Raw genomic sequence first — 18,975 nt, forward strand, 5'->3', positions numbered from 1 at the left:
CCAGCCAAGCACACAGTTCAGGCTGACCAGCACTTACCCCAGCCCAGGCTTCAGACTTCAGTCGTTGTGGCTCCTTCTGAAACTGGTTTCAGAGTCAGGGCCTCTTTGTTCTTGCAGGTTTGGTTTTCCTCCCACCAATTAAGCATCTTCATTCTGAGAAAATGAGCGAGTGCTGTGATGAGTGCTGCTTTCAGTCTCTAAGGATACTCCAGTGCCGGACACCCCTACTCCTTACCATCATCACCACCACTCCCGAAAGGATGCTCCAGTGCCGGACACCCCTACTCCTTACCATCATCACCACCATTCCCGAAAGCAGCCCTGGACTGCTGCCAGAGCACCAGGTTGTCTCCACATGCTGGTTCTGTGACCAGCCCACTCATCTGAAGGAAATCAAACCCTACTCTTTTGGTGCAGACTCTCTCCCCAGCCTCTCCACACCTTCTGGTCTCTAGGCTATCACCGTCCAGTCTGAAGCACCGATTAATAAAATCTCAGAGAGTGAAACTGGGGTTCAACCTGAAGATCCAAAAAGCAAAGCAGCCAGTCACTGGCTCTTACCTCGACCTCAGTCTGAAAATGGTGATCCCGCCTCCAGGAATCTCAGAATGAGACTGTGGGGAGCTGTCTCCTCCAGTCTCACAATGCTCTCCAGGGCTGGGATTAAAGGCATGTACTATTGGGATTAAAGGTATGCACCTCCCTGTTTCTATGGCAACTAGTATGGCTACCAGTATTAAAGGTGTACATCATTGCTGGCTGGTCTGTAAGGCTGACCAGCATGGCTATTTTACTTTCCCGATTCTCAGGCAACTTTATTTAATAAAATACAAGTGAAATCTTACTATACCAGTCCCTAGAAACTGCCCTGTTTCTATCTTGGTCATGGTCTTTCTGAGGTTCCCTATCGGCTCCAGGACAAAGTGCCCTCTTTCAGCTTCTCTTGCAACCCAGTGATCTCTCTCTCTCTCTCTCTCTCTCTCTCTCTCTCTCTCTCTCTCTCTCTCTCTCTCTCTCTCTCTCTCTCTCTCTCTCTCTCTCTCTTCAGTGGACATATCAAGATTCTCTTGCTCTGGCAACAGCAAAGGTCTGTTGGGTCACCATAGCTACCTGTGGCACTGTCTTATCATACACCTCCCTCCCTCTATCAGCTGGAGCCAGAGTTCTATAAACGTCCATCGGCCTCTATCTCTTTCCAGATGAACAGCCTTCTTTTTGGCTTCTATGTGAATTATGAGAGTGAGATCCAAATTTTCATTTCCTGTCTGAAAAACATCCTTCTACAAAAATAACTGAGAATGGCTCTGAAAGCATTACCAGAGACCAGATATAAGCCGGAGGCTCTGAAGACCAGACGCTTTGGCTAGGACTCACTTCAGATGGTTGAGTTGGAGTAGACCTTGGCAACACAATGAATTTACCTTTTCTTGTGTGTGTGTGTGTGCGCGCGCGCCTGTGCGTGTGCGTGTGTGTGTGCGTGCGTGTGTGTGTGTGTGTGTGTGTGTGTGTGTGTGTAACATGAGTGTGGCAGTCAGAGGACAACTTGCAGGAGCTGATTCTCTCTTTCCACCATTAAGCCCTGGGGGCCTGGGGGTCAGATTGTCAGGGTTGGGGACAAGCATTTTATTCACTAAGCCATTTTCCCAGCCCTGCCATGAACGAAGTTGACTTAAAGGAAGTGTGTATCATGACTTCATTTACAGGTATAAAATGCACATTTCCTTTAAGCCCATATAGAATGTTTATTCAAAATAAACAAAAATTTGCTGCAAGGAAAACAAATTGCTATTATGCATAGTCAACTTTATGATCCTATTTAAGTTAAGCTAGAAAGAGGATCAATTGGTCCTGGTGGTACAGACCTATAATACCAACTACTGGGAAAGCAAGGAAGCCCAAGATCACTGAATTGGGATTCTGTCTTAAAATCAAAGTGTAAAGAGGGCTGGAGATGGGACACAGTGGTACAGCCTACCTAGAATCCCCCAATGAGGGACCTGGGCATGATTCAATGGTAGAACAATTGTCTATTATGTTCCAAGACTTATATTCAATTCTCAGTACTGAAAGAGAGTGTGGGGAAATTTGCTAGAAAGCATTGACATTTCTACTAGGCTAAAAATCACACTGGAAATTGGAAATGTTTCAGTTAAGTGATAATAACATAGTTCATCTCCACATCTGTGAGATGCAACTAAATTTATGCTTAAAGGGAAGTGGATAGCCCTAAATACAAAGAAAGACGACTGGAACTTAACGAGTCTGTTTCAACAGCAACCAAACTGGGAGAAAATACGAAGAGGAAATGAACATCATAAGTCTAGTGAGATGGCTCTGGATAAAGGAGCCTGCAACCCAGACCGCCCCACATGGTGAAGCGCAAGGACCAGCTCCTAGACACTGTCCTCTGACCTCCACTCATACAGCATGCATGGCACACACACACACAAATGAAAGAATAAATATGTTTTTACAAATAAAGAATAAGTGCGTGTGGTGGGCTCTGGGTGGGTTTGGTGTTGAATCTGAGCTCTGATACTCACACCAGGACGACAAGGAAGAAGAAAAGTAAAGAAGATGCTATGGCCCCATACACGACGCCCTGGATTAGCCCTCTCAGGAAGACACTGGAAAGGGAGCTTCTATCTGAAATGAGAGGGAAGAGATCGAGGTTGTCCTGCGGCTTTCAAACTATGACTCTCTTCCTTCTGTTCTCCGTTTGGTATTATCCTGGCCCTCGTGCTGGTCCTCCAGTCCAGTCACTAGACCTCTGCCTCTCACCTGGTATCAGGAAGATTCTGGAAGCGTGGACACCATATGGGTTCTTCCCCTCACAGCGAAGTCTCCTAATGACTTCTGGTTCCCACATGAGGTGGATGGTGGTGTTGGCCCAGGGTTCCAGTGTGGTAGAGGTCATATGCAGGATGGTATCTCTGGCATTCACACTCACAGGGGTTCCTCCAAGCCACCATTGCACAGAGGGTGTAGGGATCCCATGGAAAGAACAACTGCATGTTAGTGTCCTCTTCAGCAAACATGAGTAGTTGAGCAGCCTAGCAGGTGCTGTGGAGAAGGGGCAGGAGTTAGAGAGACATCCATGTGCTTTCCTTCACTTCCTCCGAAGCCCAAATTTATTTTTAATTACGTGCATATCTGTGTCTGTGCATGTGCATGTGAGTGCAGTGCCCACAGAGGCCAGAAGAGGGTGCAGGATTCCCTAGAGCTAGAGTTACAGGTGGTTTGGGCTGCCCAACATGGGTGCTGGGGAGAACTGAACTGAATTCCTGTGCAAAAGAAGTGTGGCTTGGGGGTTCCGTGCGATGCCGTCCTTCCTGTCGTGGCCGCTATCGGAGAGCAGCAGCCATGGCCCTGCGCTACCCCATGGCCGTGGGCCTCAACAAGGGCCACAAGGTGACGAAGAACGTAAGCCAGCCGAGGCACAGCCGGCGGCGCGGGCGCCTCACAAAGCACACCAAGTTCGTGCGGGACATGATCCGGGAGGTGTGCGGCATCGCGCCCTACGAGCGGGCGCGCCATGGAGCTGCTCAAGGTGTCCAAGGACAAGCGCTTGCTCAAGTTCATCAAGAAGCGGGTGGGCATGCACATACGCGCCAAGAGGAAGCGGGAGGAGCTGAGCAACGTGCTGGCGGCCATGAGGAAGGCGGCGGCCAAGAAGGACTGATCCCCTCCCCGTTCTCAAAAAACATTGCAAGCCCCCCCCCCCCCGTTCTCAAAAAACATTGCAAGCCGGGAGGTGGTGGCGCATGCCTTTAATCCCAGCACTCGGGAGGCAGAGGCAGGCGGATCTCTGTGAGTTCGAGGCCAGCCTGGTCTACAAGAGCTAGTTCCAGGACAGGCTCTAAAAAAGCTGCAGAGAAACCCTGTCTCGAAAAACCAAAAAATAAATAAATAAATAAATAAATAAATAAATAAATAAATAAATAAAAATAAAAATAAACATTGCTGTGGTGCAAAAAAAAAAGTGTGGCTTGGATGAGAATGTGTTTGAACACTTGGTCCCCAGTTGGTGGTGCTGAGGGGGCTTAGGAGGTGTGGCCTTGTTGGAGGAAGTATGTCACTGGAGGCAGGCTTTGAGAGTTAAAAATCTTGGGTCATTTCCTGTTTGTGTTCTGCTTCCTGCTCATGGTAAAACATGTGAGCTCTCAGCATTGGGTTCCAGACACCATGCCAGCTGCCATGCTCTCTGCCACATGACTCTGTCCCTCGGGAACCATAGTAAACAAACTCTTTCTGGGATAAGTTTCCTTGATCATGGCATGTTATCACAGCAGCAGGAAGGTGGCTGATCCAAGGAATAAACCCTCTCAGCCTTTAAATCATCTCGGTAGCCTCCAAACTTCTCATTTGTGATTCCCAGAACTTCAGAGACATTCTAGAAGCCTGAGAGTGGACAGCTGAGACTCATCTTTTCTCATCATTGATACCAAACTCTGACTTCACTCTTACCCGTGGTCTCTCAGCCCCAGAGGGATATGACTGCTCCCCTCCAGGACCCATGTCTTGCCCTGGGGCCGACCGTTTCCCCACCTATCCACCCTGGCAGTGCCCACCAGCACTCACAGATCAGTTTTAGCTTGACCTCTTTACTGCTGGTCAGGTTGACTAAGGATAGACTTAAGTGGCATCTGAGGGTGGTGCCCTGGTCCTCAGGCTTTGGGGCACTGGACAGTTCTGAAGAGGAGCCGAGGGAGACAATTGTGTTGGAAGACATGGCAGGCCCCTTCCACAGCTCCTGGCAGGTGTCTTCGATGGTACAGATCAAAGTTGCAGGCTCTCTACCCACACCACTTTCTGGGATGTAAATCTCTGGGTTTTGGGTCGGGTCTAGAGGAGATTTTTTTTAAAAAAAAAAAAGTGCATTTAGATTCATACTTCAGGGGCAGGTCACTGTACAGTATTTCCAATTGGAACCCTCAAACTTCTCCCAACAGCCTCACAGAACCTGGTACTGCCTTGATCCTGTGGTGTTTTTTGTTTCGTTTTGCCAATTTCTCTTCTCTATCAGGAAGCCCACCCAACTCCATCACATGAACAAGACGAAGGAGTTAGTAAGGGGGAAACCCTTGAATCCAAGTCTGGATTTTAAAAAGGATTAAAATTACATTATTTGGGGCTGGAAATATGGCTGAGCAGATAAAGGCAGTTGCCACCAGCTCCAATAACCTGAGTTCATCCCTTGGACTCATTCATTGTGGAAGAAAGAACAGACTCTCACAAGCTGTCACTTCTACACACACCTTGTGGCAAGCACACATGCACATACACTGTGCTGCTTGGTTTCCCATTGCTGTGACAAAGACGTGACCAACCCCAACTTGGGAAGGAAAGGTTTATTCATCTTACACTTCCATGTCACTCTCCACATTGAGGGCAGTCACCACGGGAACCCGAGTAGGAACCTGGAGGAAGGAACTGGAGCAGAAGCCATGGAGGGGGGACCTCTGCTTCTTGACTGGCTCAGTCTGCATTTTATACAACCCAGGACCACTTGTTTTGGGGTGATATCACCCACAGTGGGTTTGGCCGTCTCATACCAATTATTAATCAAGAGAATGCCTTTTGGAATTGACTATAGGCATTTTCTCAATTGACTCTAGCTTGTGTTAAAATTTCCCAATGACTCTAACTTATATCAAATTGGCAACAAAAAAACCCACCAACTAACAGTGCAAACATCCCTCACCCCCCCAAACACATACACATGAATATAATAAAACTTAAAAAATAGATTTATTCATTTCTCTAGTGTGTGTGTGTGTGTGTGTGTGTGCACTATGGCATGAACACAGAGAAGCAAGGACAATTTGTGGGAGTTGGCCTTTCTTCCAGCATTTGGGTTCCAGGGGTTGAGCTCAGGTTGTCAGTCTTGGGGGGAAGCGTCTTTACCCTCTGGGTCATCTCATACCCTTAAGTCTGGATAAACACTGATGATGGATGAGTTTCTTGGTCTACAGTGCCCGTGGCTCCTCATACCCTCAGACTAGACCTCCCACTGTCTGGTGGGAATGAGGCTGAGGAGCCTCATTCCCACCCACCCCTCGCGATGAGCTCTGCCCCTCCCCAAACTTATCTGTGGTCATTTCCCTCCTCTTTTAAAATTAAAATAATCTTTCTAAGTACGTGTGTGTATATGCACATGCTCATACAAGTGAATACAGACACAAGTGTGCCAACGTATATGTGTGGAGGTTATAGAAAAACCTCAGGTGTCAGTCCTTGCCTTCCACCTTGCCAGGCTAGCTGACCCTCAGCTTCCCAGGATCCTGCTGCCTCTGCCTTCCATCCTGCCATGAGAATGATGAGATTACAGATGTGTGCTACCATGCCTGGTGTTGTGTGGGTAAGCCTGAAACTCACTCTGCAGCCCCCAACTGACCTTCCCAAGCACCGAGATCCCACACACAGGCCACTATGCCTGCTCTGTCTTTGAAATTTCTGTTTAGAGATATATTATATGTAAAGCATTATATTACTTTGGAAATCAAACACCTAAGGTTTTGTAATTTTTACACTAGTTAATTTATGTGTGACCAGGCATGCATGTCGAGGCCAGAAGACATTTTGCAAGAGTCATTTCTACCATGTGAGCTACAGGGATGGAACGCAGGTCTTCAAGCTTGTGCAAGTGCCTTTATCCGTTGACTTCCTTATCAGTCCCCAACTTTTATTTATTTATTTATTTATATTTATTTATTATGTATACAATATTCTGTGTGTATGCCTGCAGGCCAGAAGAGGGCACCAGACCTCATTACAGATGGTTGTGAGCCACCATGTGGTTGCTGGGAATTGAACTCAGGACCTTTGGAAGAGCAGGCAATGCTCTTAACCTCTGAGCCATCTCTCCAGCCCTCCAACTATTTTTTAGCTGACTTCTTTGTGCTGTGCTCTCTCTCTCTCTCTCTCTCTCTCTCTCTCTCTCTCTCTCACACACACACACACACACACACACAGAGAGAGAGAGAGAGAGAGAGAGAGAGAGAGAGAGAGAGAGAGAGAGCACCTCAGGTAGTATAACACTCAGCGCCTGATGAAGTAACAGCCACCAGTTCATCAGCACTCCTTCTGGATTTTCTACTTCCTAAACCTGAGCATTCAAGCCTGAGCATCACCTGACATGAAGAGTCCCATGTCCTCTCTCAGACCATCATAGAGCAAGTAGGTCATGTTTTCCCTTCTGATCACATCACGGGTCAGCAGGATGCAGTCTTCTACATCCTCTGTGGAGAGATCACCCACGGGGGCTCTGGGCTGACTGGTATCTACATGAAAGCTGATGGTCTCATTAAGCCTGTAGCTCAAAGTCATGGGATTTCTTGGAGATGCCTTGGAAAATTCAAACACACAAGGGACTGTACTGCATAGACCGTCTTCCACTGCTGTTGTCTTCATATCAAACAAAACTGGAGGAAACAACCCTGTGGGGAGAGATCTAAAATGGAAACCAGTCCCACCTCAAGTTTTCAGAGTTCTGCCTGTCAATGAGAGGGTTATGTCACTCAGAACAGACTTGGCATTTTCCCATCTCTGAAAAGTCCTTCTTGGTAAATCAGTCTTTATTAATATGCAGCATTGGTCACATCAGATAGCCTGAGTCATGTGATTTATGGTGGGGCAACAGAGTCAGAGACAGCCCCTACTCTTACTGTTAGAATTCCCACAACTGTAACATATGTGCAGAGGGCCTAAGTCAGCCCCATATAGGTCCCCTGGTTGGAAGTTCAGTCTCTGTGAGCTCCTGTGATTCTGTGGATTTTTGCATGGTGTCCTTGACCCTTCTGGCTCCACAATTCTTCCTCCTACTCTTCCACCGAATTCCCTGAACTTCACCTAATGTTTGGCTGTGCATCTATAAATCTGTTTCCACCAGTTGCTGGGTGAAGCCTCTCTGATAGCAACTGGGCTAGGCACCAATCTTTGAGCAAAACAGAATATCATTAGGCATCATTATATTGACATTTTTGTCAGTCATGTTTGGTTCTATCCTAGGTCTCGGGGTTCTGGCCCTCCAGGCAGTGTCAGAGGTGGGATCTCCCATGGCATGGCCATTCCCACAATTTCTGTGCCACCTTTACCCCCAGCACATTTTGTATGCAGGACTAATTACAGGTCAAAGGTTTTGTGGCTGGATTGATGTCCCAGTCCCTCCACAGGAAGTCTTGCCTGGTTACAGGAGATGGCCGGTTCAGGCTTTATATTCCCCATTGCTACGAGTCTTTGCTACTTTGCTAGGGTCTTCCTCTTAGATTTCTGGGAGTTTCCACTGCACCGGGTTTCTAGCTCATCTCAGAGATGTCCCCCCAGATTCCAGTTGTCTCTCCTAGTATTCTCTCCTTCCACCCTCCCCTACCTGGTCCCCCCTCTTCCCATCCCCACCCAGCCTGAGTATACCCTTGAAATCTATTCTATTTTCTCTTCCCAGGGAGATTCAAACATCCTTCCTCAAGGCCTCCTTGTTTCTTAGCTTCCATGGGTCTATGAATTGTAGCATGGTTATCCTCTACTTTACAGCTAATATCCATTTACAAGCAAGTACATACCATGTTTGTCTTTCTGCCTGGGTTACCTCACTCAGATGACCTATTATAACTCCATCCATTTGCCTTCAAATGTCCTGGTGTCCTTGTTTTTACCAGCTGAGCAGTACTCCATTGTGTAAATGGACCACATTTTCTTTATCTATTCTTCAGTTGACACTTCTAGGTTGTTTCCAGTTTCTAGCGATGACAAATAAAGCTGCTAAAAACACAGTCGAGCAAATGTCTTTACAGTGTGGTGGAGCATCCTTTGGGTATATGCCCAGGAGTGACATAGCTGGGTCTTGAAGTAGATTGATTCCCAATTTTCTAAGGAACTGCCATATTGATTTCCATAGTGGATGTACAAGTTTGCATACCCACCAGCAGTGAAGGACTGTTCCCCTTGCTCCATATCCTTTCCAGCAAGAGTTGTCACTTGTGTTTTGAGCTTTGCCATTCTGACAGGTGTAAAACGGAATCTCAAAGTAGCTTTGATTTCTGTTTCCCAATGGCTAAGGCTACTGAACATTTAAGAGCTTCTTAGCCATTTGAGATTCTTCTGTTGAGAATTCCCTGTTTAGATCTGTATCCTGTTTTTAATTGAATTATTTGCTTTGTTGATATCTAGTTTCTTGGCGTGTCTGTGTGTCTGTGTGTCTGTGTGTCTGTGTGTGTATTGGATATCAGCCCTTTGTCAAAAGTGAGATTGATGAAGACCTTTTCCCATTCTGTAGACTGCTGTTTTGTCCTGTTGACAGTGACCTTTGTCTTAAAGAAACTTCATTTTCATGAGATCCCATTTATTAATTTTTGATCTTGGCGCCAGTGCTATTGGCTTCCTGTTCAGGAAGCTGTCTCCTGTGCCAATGTGTTCAAGTCCATTTCCCAAGTTTTCTACTAGCAGGTTCAATGTGATTGGATTGATGAGATCTTTGATTCACTTGGACTTGAGTTTTGTGCAGGTGATGGATATAGATATATTTGAATTCTTCTACATGCAGACATCTGGTTAGACCAGCACCATTTGTTAAAGATGCTTTCTTCTTTACAATGTATAATTTTGTCTTTTTGTCAAAAATCAAGGGTCCATAGGTCTGTGAAGGTGTAAGTCACAAAACAATCCCACACAAGTTCAGAATTATGAATAATAAAAGGGTTATTTATTTAAAGGGAAGACTTATAGGTCACTGTCCTAGACAACAGTCCTCTGAGCAAACAGGAATTGAGTATAACAGCTGGAAGTGGGATCTGGAAGCAATAGAGTGAGCGCAAAGTTACGGCTGCTTTTTATAGTATGAGACCACGCCCAAGTGGGCTGGTATCTTAAAGACTATTGGCTGAAGGAGCTCCCACAGCACCTTCCCTTTTTGTTTAAATAAGAGAGTTCCAAACCCAATACAAAACTATATACACAGGAATAGATATCAAGTATAATTAGAATTATAACCAGCATAAGCAATATTAAGCAAGGAACATATGCTAAATGTTTTAATAAGCATTCTACCCTATGTAGTCTAAGTCTTGTATAGGAAATGGCTTGGCTAGATCATAAGAGTACAGTAACTATGACTATCTAATCTTTAACACTATCAAAGTCCTGAGAAGGGAGATAATATTACTTGAGCAGGCAAGAAGTATAAGCAGGACAACAAGACAGGAAGTAGAGGTGGGTCAATGAGAACAGGAGAAGTCTTGGAAGAAGGAAGTCCTAGTCTGCAGTCATGACTCAGCCACAGAAGAAGCAAGAAGTGACTGCCTCGCTGAATAAGGTACCAAGCCACATGACTAATATAGACAAAAATAATGGGCTAATATAAGTTATAAGAGTTAATAAGAAGCCTGAGCTAATGGACCAATCAGTTTATAACTAATGCAGACCTCTGTGTGATTTCTTTGGGATTTAATAACTGTGGGAACTGGGCAGGATAGAAAACTCAGTCAACACTTCTGGGTCTTCGATTCTATTCCATTGATCCACCTGTCTGTTTTTATGCCAATACCATATGGTATAGAAATGAGTTCATTTAAATTGTAAGAGTTAGTTAATAATAAGCCTGAGGTAATATATGAAGCAATTTCTAATTAATATTTGGCCTCTGAATGGTTTTTCAGGAACTGGTGGGTGGGACAGAAACTTCCCAAATGACGTACCAATGTGGGCCTCTCAAATTTCCATAGGGCCTGAGAAAACTTTAAAAAAGATTCTGAAATTACAGAAATGGAGCCACACTGGGCTTCCTTTTCTGACAGTCTCATGCCAGCAGCAGCACAGAGATGCATCATCTTCCAATAGCTGCCTGCAAGATGGAGCTGGCCACCAGCCATCATAAGCACAGTGACATGGTGGGCTTCTGTCGTCTCACACAGGCCTCGGTAGGGAGAGGCTAATCATCCTGCACTGTGTGGAGGATTTAGCTTTTGCTCATAGAGATAAAAAAAAAAAGTGTATGGACTGGTTGCTCACTCTCTGATGGCAGCACTGGGGTGGGGGGACTGGTAAGCATGATGCTCATTGGATACTCTGTCATGTTGAAAAGCCAAGCAGAATGGAATCAACACCCAAAGCAGCTGCTCTGGTTCTAGCCATACCCGCTTAACAGTTTAAAAGAGTGATCACAAATGACAACAGATTTGCAATAAAGACAGATTCAGACCAAAAACCCCCTCTAAATGGGTCACAGTGTGTTTAAAAATTATACATAGGCTTGGGGAAGAGAGAGGGAGAGAGAAAGAAGGGGGTGGGGAGAGAGAGAAAGAGAAGGAGAGAGAGAGAAAGAGAGGGAGGGAGGGAGGGAGGGAGGGAGGAAGGGAGGGAGGGAGGAGGATAGACACTGATTTTAAAAAATCAAATATTTTTTAAAAAATAAAACAAAGTCTTTAAAGAGACAGTAAAAAATATAAAAATGTCACATAAAGATGAAAATGCACAATAAGTCTGGATCATGTATAGTATTGTGTGTTGGGGCAGCTGGCCCAATCCCTGCATTCAGGAGCGTGGCTGCCCCAGGGGAGAAAGGTACCTTTAAAAAGGACCGGGTCCCGGAGGGACGCCCTGTTTTTTCCCCCGCGTTACACTCTGCTTTGCTGGACCCTTGGCTCTGTAAGTTCCCTTATTCTCCTTTTATTAAAACTGATTTATTCTAAAAGGACTATTTTTGGTTATTTCCAAACTCCTCCAACCGCCACTACACTACACTTGGCGCCCTCCACATGGGGCAGAACCCCGGGGGCAGTAGCCGCTGGGGACCACTCTTACCCCACAGTCTGCTGCGGTCGGCAGATTTCCACTCGCAATTCGCAGGCGGGCTGAACCGGCTCAATTCTAATTCAGCGGATTGAGCTGGGGCACGCACCTTTTTTTTTTTTATTTCCACGATTCCATACGGAGACCACCCATGGCTGAACGCCGCAGCATCCTCTGCTGCGCCCGGCCTGCCACTTTGCTCCGCCCAGGAGCTGTTTGCCCGCGTTTGCTTCGGCTGAGAACGCAAGCTCGTTCCTGCCCCGCGGTATCATCGCATGCCGCGGTATCATCGCATGCCGGTCCAGAGCCCCATCCAGCCGCCGGCTGTTGGGAGCCCCGGGAGTGCACACGCGCCCCATCCAGCCGTTGTCCCCAGTCATCGTGTAATTAAACAAATTATAGAATCTTTTAATAGTGATATTATCAGACATTTTCAATCTGAATGCTTAATTTCAATGAAATGAAAAATTACCTTTAATTACCTTTGTCTGTCAATAGATGGCGCAGTGCACCTAGGTTCACGTGTTTTTAGGAAACCAAAGATGGCGTCCTGGACCAGGGCGCGCAGAGCTCGCAGCGGCTGGAGAAACGGCGTCGACAGGGAGGGTCGGGCAGGACAATCCGCTAGCTTAATATCAACGCTGAATCTCTGCAAGAGCTGCACAGTTTGGCGGGCGACCGGGCGCCCTGGGGGGGGGGAGGGGAAAACGGCTGCAGAAAGACATTGGATAATGGAAAAGTCTGCTGAATTAAATCAACCAGTTTATTTCAAGGATGTGTTGACCTCACAATGGAAGCCAGGGGATGTGCTGCGTTGGGAAAGGGGTTTTGCTCTTGTCTCCACAGGAGAAGAAAAATCGTGGATACCATCAAAGTTAATAAAGGTTCGGTTTAAAGAGGAGAAGCCCCTTGGAAAAGAAAAATAACAATTCATGCACAAGGATAGTGAACATACTGATGGTAAGAGACCTATAGTTCGGGGGCAGGGTTCTTTTCTTATCTCCACAGGAAGACGCTCACCTTCAAAGGATCTGAGGGACCCTGGATATCTTGAATACTGATGGATGGAAACCAATTGCAACCCATCAAGGATCAGCATTAACATTGGGTAAGCTCCGTGGTTATGAAAAACAATTTTTTGTATGTGTGTCAATATGCATTTCTTTATAAATATTTAGAGCTGGTTTCTTGGAGTTGGACTCTGGCCCAGTCCCTCTCCTATTCCAAGCTTGTTTATAAAAGATTTCTCAGAGTTTCTGTCTCAGGTCAGGAGTCAGGTTATGAGACAGAATAATAATAACAATAATGTTAATAATGGTACCAATATATTTGCCTTCTTTGCCTTCCCTCATATCTATGTTTGTCTTTAATGCACCTTTCATTGAAGATATGCACGTATATGTCTGTATGTGTCTTTGTAGATAATGCTTATCTTTCTCGCAACAAACAACAAATTTTTCTTCAGTAATCTTTGCAGTTTCCAGGATGAAGACGGGGCCCCGCAACATCAACTCCAACTGGTTATTATGATGTCATGTTTTTGTAGCACTAATATTTGGCCTGTTTTTTGGTACCAACTGCACAGAACACTTTTGAATAGTGCACATTTTTGACAACATTCTGGCCGGATTTCCTCAAAATATTCAGAGGCTAGACACATTTTTCCTAGACGAAATGTTACCCTGGGTATTTTACCATCGTTTGCTTTCACAGGACCCCCTGAGAAGAGAAGTCGCCCCTATGTCAGCTGGAAGCAATCTTAGATGACGACGCCCCCCTCCCAACAAAGTTTACCCTCAGGTTTAGGGACACTAATTGGTGGCTGGTATAGGGTTGAGGGGTTGAGGAAGGCTTTATATGAACTCAGGGGTATAAACTATATATATGTATATATTTATTTCAAAAAAAGGGGGGGAGGGATTAACTGGTGGTCTAAAGGAATAATTGAATTTTGGGAGTTATTGTTTTTCGAAAACTATATGAGTGTTGATTCTTGTATATTGATATATTGAACATTGTAAGAGAGTATGATACTACCTCTGTTTGAAATAATTGTTATATTGACATTGTATACCATATTGCAATGTACATCTCTACCTCTGATATTATTTATGTAATGACATTGTTTACTATATTGCAATGTACATTTCTACCTCAGATATTATTTATGTAATGACCCTGTTTACATTTGGAAATCATTGTCTTCATTTATTGCACAGTTGTCTATTCTATTAGTCATACAGTTAGATAAGTGTTGAGAATTATATGTTTGTCATATTTATATTTGGGATAATCAGGTTTTTTAGACACATAGAGGTTGTATTTAGTATAGATAGCATAATCTTCGACCTCTTTGAAGAGCTGTAGAACATGGCCTTTAATCTAACCTAGAGTTTTGTAATTATGAGACACAATCACTCCTGGCAACAATGCTCTACTCCCGAGAGAACGTTGAGCACCAAAGACACTCCACTGGGAGTTTGTCTTCTTCTTGGCAGAACTGGCCTTTGGGCAAAGAAAAGCCCATACCTCCATTACTGACTAAGCTACGAAATATCCATAAGTGGATAAAACGGAATTGTCTTATCTTGCCAAGACAGGATAAGGATAGTTCTACTAAAGGTTCCTTGCCGTTGTATAATGGTATGTCAGGTTTTATCAGGCCTCAGCCAAAGTTGGTTGCCTCAACATTGCTATCAAGATTTCGTGTGGTTGCCCAGGTAGTCAATTGTCTCTGTCTTCTGTTGCACATTTTGGAAGTTTCTCGTTTGTGCTTCCTGGTTGCTTTAGTAATATTACTTCCCTTCTCAGATCTTTGATGGGGTTGAAGATTAGATAATTGTAGCTACCTTCTACATTGTTTAGACTTCCCAAAGTAGAATGATTAGTAAAATTTTTGTTATATGTTCCTCGCCTAATATTGTTTACTTCTTGTAATTTTATATGATCTATTCCCATTGTATATAGTTGTATTTGGTTTCTGAATCTGCCTTATTTAGACAAAAGGGGGAGATGCTGGGGCAGCTGGCCCAATCCCTGCATTCAGGGGCGTGGCTGCCCCAGGGGAGAAAGGTACCTTTAAAAAGGACCGGGTCCCGGAGGGACGCCCTGTTTTTTCCCCTGCGTTACACTCTGCTTCGCTGGACCCTTGGCTCTGTAAGTTCCCTTATTCTCCTTTTATTAAAACTGATTTATTCTAAAAGGACTATTTTTGGTTATTTCCAAACTCCTCCGACCGCCGCTACACTACAATTGTGTTGATTTTGATTTTTTTTTTGCTGGCTGATGGACAAGAGACAGCTGCTGAGAGACATGGGACTGAAAGAGAGACTGACAAAATACACAAACCCAAATATTTATAAATGCCTTAGCTTTAAAACTGAACTCGAAAAATATATTTGTAAAATAGAACTTAAAATATGCACTGCTCTAGAGGGGTTCCCAGGTGTCCAGGGAGATGCCCCCAGCTGGTTTCCTTGGGAAGCTGAGGAGAGGGAGCAGGAAATGGCCAGATCCTATAGCCATACTGCTGAATATCTTGCATATCACCATAGAACCTTCATCTGGCGATGGATGGAGATAGAGACAGAGACACACATTGGAGCACCGGACTGAGCTCCCAAGGTCCAAATGAGGAGCAGAAGGAGGGAGAACATGAGCAAGGAAGTCAGGACCGCAAGGGGTGCACCCAACCACTGAGATGGTGGGGCTGATCTAATCAGAGCTCATCAAGGCCAGCTGGACTGGGACTTCAAAAGCACAGGATAAAACCGGACTCCCTGAACATGGCGGACAATGAGGGCTGCTGAGAAGTCAAGGACAATGGCACTGAATTTTGATCCTACTAAATATACTGGCTTGGGGGGGGGGGCTAGCCTGTTTGGATGCTCACCTTCCTAGACCTGGATGGAGGGGGGAGGACCTTGAACTTCCCACAGGGCAGAGAACCCTTACTGCTCTTCGGACCAGAAAGGGAGGGGGAGTGGAGGGGGGGAGGGGGAGGTAAATGGGAGGCAGGGAGGAGGTGGAAATTTTTAATAAAAAAAGATGCACTGCTTTGGAGAAGCAGTTTTGGTTTTGTATCCATAGGAAATAGGAGGCTATGGATTCATTTCAGGTTAATATGGACCAGCTTTGATCAAGAGAGACCTCCTGAAACTTGACAGGTGATATCTATCAACAAAGGTCACCACTAGTCCTCCCAGGACTTGGTCATCATCTCAAGATTTTATCAAGGACCCTAAAGATATTTCACCTACAGACAGCAGGAAGAAGTTTAGAGAAAATGATGTCCAAATTCCCAAGAGTTTTGAGGTTTATAAATGGTCTTGAGTTATTTATAGGTTATGGATGTTTGTTATATTTAGGTGAATATAGGAATATAGGATAAAAAGACAACTATTAATCTCAGATTTTTTCATTGACATGGATTTTGGTATAATGATACAAATTTAAAGTTAATTTTGTTATACTGTTTATATGTTTCTATTCTTGCCTAAAGGGTTTTGGTTTATTGATACAAATTTATGGTCAATTTTGTTATACTATATGTATATTTCTACTCTTGTTGACAGTGTTATGTTTATGCAGTTCATTTTAAAATGCAACGTACAATTTAAATACAAATTAATAGTCATCTATAATAGTCAAACACAATGCTAGGTTTTCTGGATATGCAGAGATATATTTCAGATGGATAAGTAATCTTTAAACACTTCAAAGACCTGCAAAATATGGCTTTTAAAATGTTATAAAGACATACACTTTTCTTAACAGTGAGAGACATCTGTTTATGTAGTTCACTTTCAGTGTGGCAAGGCTAGACATTTGGGCAAGAAACTACTCTTGCTGGGCTGCTTGACAATATGTTATATAAACTAGATATTCAGGACCCATAGAAAAATGACAGATGAACTTGCCAAAATAAGGTGAGTCTGATATGGGATGTCCTTCTATATATGCACTGCTTTCATTGGCTAATGAATAAAGCTACTTTAGCTTATGGCAGGGCAGAATATAGCCAGGCTGCAAGAGAGTAGACAGAGTTGAGGAGATGCCATGTAGCTACTGAAGGAGAAAGATGTCAGGCCAGACCTTACCAGTAAGCCACAGCCTCATGGCAATACATAGATGAAAAGAAATTGGTTAATTTAAGATACAAGAGCTAGTTAGAAAGATGCCTAAGCCATTGGCCAAACAGTGTTGTAATTAATATAGTTTCTGTGTGATTATTTGGGTCTGGGTGGCCAAAAACAAAAGAGCAGTCTCCATTTACAAAATGGCACCCATCGTCTGAGGCATGGATCCATGTAAGACCTAAAAAAGTTTGAGAAAAAAAGAGGGCTTCTAGACCCACAAAAATGGGAGCCTAGAGCAGCCTTTTGCTGGCTACATTTTCTCAGATAGGCTCTGTTTGCTGGCAGCAAGCAGAGGCACAGCTCCTTTAAGAGAAGGCTTCCTGATTCATCATTATCAACAAAAACAGCATGACTTCTTTAAGAGATAGCCTCCTGATTCATGCTGGCAGCACAAACCCTGGTTCTTTTGGGAGGTTCTGCACTTAAATGGGTTTTGTGAGCAGCATGCTACTAGTTTCTTAATGGTGACTTAGACCCGCTGTTGTCCCTGGAGCTGGGGCAGTGAGCATGATTCACAGAGGTGATGAATATACTTCCACCATGTTGGGTAGGGCAGAGCCAACAAGCAGGGCTGTAGAGTTGGTCCTAGCCATGCTCGCTTAGCATTTAAATAAAAATTTCCTGGTCAGAAAATGATTACAGATGTACAATAAAGACAGATTCAGACAAAAATAAACTTCTGAACAGATCATAGTGTGTTTTAAAACTATATGTAGACTTGGGAGAGAGAGGAAAAGAGTATAGACAGTCATAGATTACAGGAGTGAAGAAAATAAAATAAATATTAAAAAGTAATAGAGTAAAAAAATAAGCCATGTAAAAATTGAAAGTGCACAAATAGTCTGGATTATGTGTATTATTGTGTTTTCTTTGAATTTTTTGACTGCAGAGAGACATTTTGTTCTGGGGGCCAGTAAGCCAAACCAACATAGATATTTTAAAGTTATCTTGACTTTAAAATTTGAGTCTAAGGATATGTTACTTTAGAAAAGTGGTTCTGCTTTTGTTTTTTTCTCAGAGGATGAGAACCTGTGGATTCCTTCCAGACTAATGTTGTTTGATGGAATAAGACCTCCCAAGAGGTCTCCATGAACCCTAAAAATATATTGCCTGGAAAAAAGGAGGAAGTAGGTTGGAGAAAACAACACCCAAATTCCCAAAATTATTGTTTATAAATATTTGTTTTCATTTAAAGGGGGACATGATATAGACATGAATACTATGCTTTGGTGTGGATCTTGGTCTATTGATACAAATTAAAGTTGATTTTTTACACAGTGTATATGTATTTCTGCTCTTGTTTAAGGTATTGTGTTGTGCAGCTTATTTAAAAATGTAATGTATAATTAAGAAATACAGATTAGTAGAAAATCATTTATAGTAGTCAAACTTGTAGTCATCTTAGTTAGGTTTTATAGATACAAAGAGATATATTTCAGCCAGGTAGATAATTTTCAAAACTTCAAAGACAAACAGAATATGGAATTTAAAAGATTTTAAGAACTCAGACTTCTCTCAACAGTGAGCCATGTCTGCTTCTGGCAGCGCAATTACTTCAGAGAGGTTGATGGACATTGATGAAACTCATTAAAAATATGTCTTCAATGTGACAAGGCTAGCCATTTGGGCAAGAAACTGCTCTTGCCTGGACTGCTTATGGCATGCTGTATGAACTGCACATGCAGAACCCACAGAAAAGTGGCTCCTGAACTTTCCAAAGACAGGATGGTCCTTCAGTGTTCCTGCTTCACAGAAGAAACTGCCAGACATTCTGCAGTACACAGAAGAAAGCAACTGATGAACTTTGCCATTACAAGGCAGAATAGATATCCAAATTTCTTGATTCATGGAAAGTCTGCCAGATAATATGGGCCTGTAGGCTGAGGATGGGTGCCTCAATGTTACAGAAGAACTTTGGGTGACTGTCCAGGTAGAGAGATGTCTCTGTCAATTCTAGAGTTTTGGAAATTGCTTACAATGTACTTTCTGTTTACTTAGGTAATATTATATCCTTCTGGGGTCTTTAAAGAGTTAAAGACAGATAGTTACATAG

General features: G+C 43.8%; 1 protein-coding gene and 1 pseudogene across 1 annotated transcript; one reads left to right on the plus strand and one right to left on the minus strand.

Moving 5' to 3' along the window:
- Positions 1–50: 50 nt before the first annotated feature.
- LOC119802921 (sialic acid-binding Ig-like lectin 12) lies at positions 51–10,865 on the minus strand. Its single transcript, XM_042054043.1, has 8 exons — positions 10,771–10,865; positions 7,167–7,453; positions 7,100–7,108; positions 6,895–6,903; positions 4,582–4,845; positions 2,782–3,063; positions 2,544–2,646; positions 51–153 (listed from the first exon to the last, which is right to left on the minus strand). Exons 1-8 carry the CDS (start codon positions 10,863–10,865, stop codon positions 51–53), a joined length of 1,152 nt encoding a protein of 383 aa, XP_041909977.1.
- On the plus strand, positions 3,323–3,682 carry LOC119803003 (annotated as a pseudogene).
- Positions 10,866–18,975: the final 8,110 nt, after the last annotated feature.

This window comes from Arvicola amphibius, chromosome 12 (genome assembly GCF_903992535.2).
Source record: "Arvicola amphibius chromosome 12, mArvAmp1.2, whole genome shotgun sequence".
Classification (NCBI taxonomy): domain Eukaryota; kingdom Metazoa; phylum Chordata; class Mammalia; order Rodentia; family Cricetidae; genus Arvicola; species Arvicola amphibius.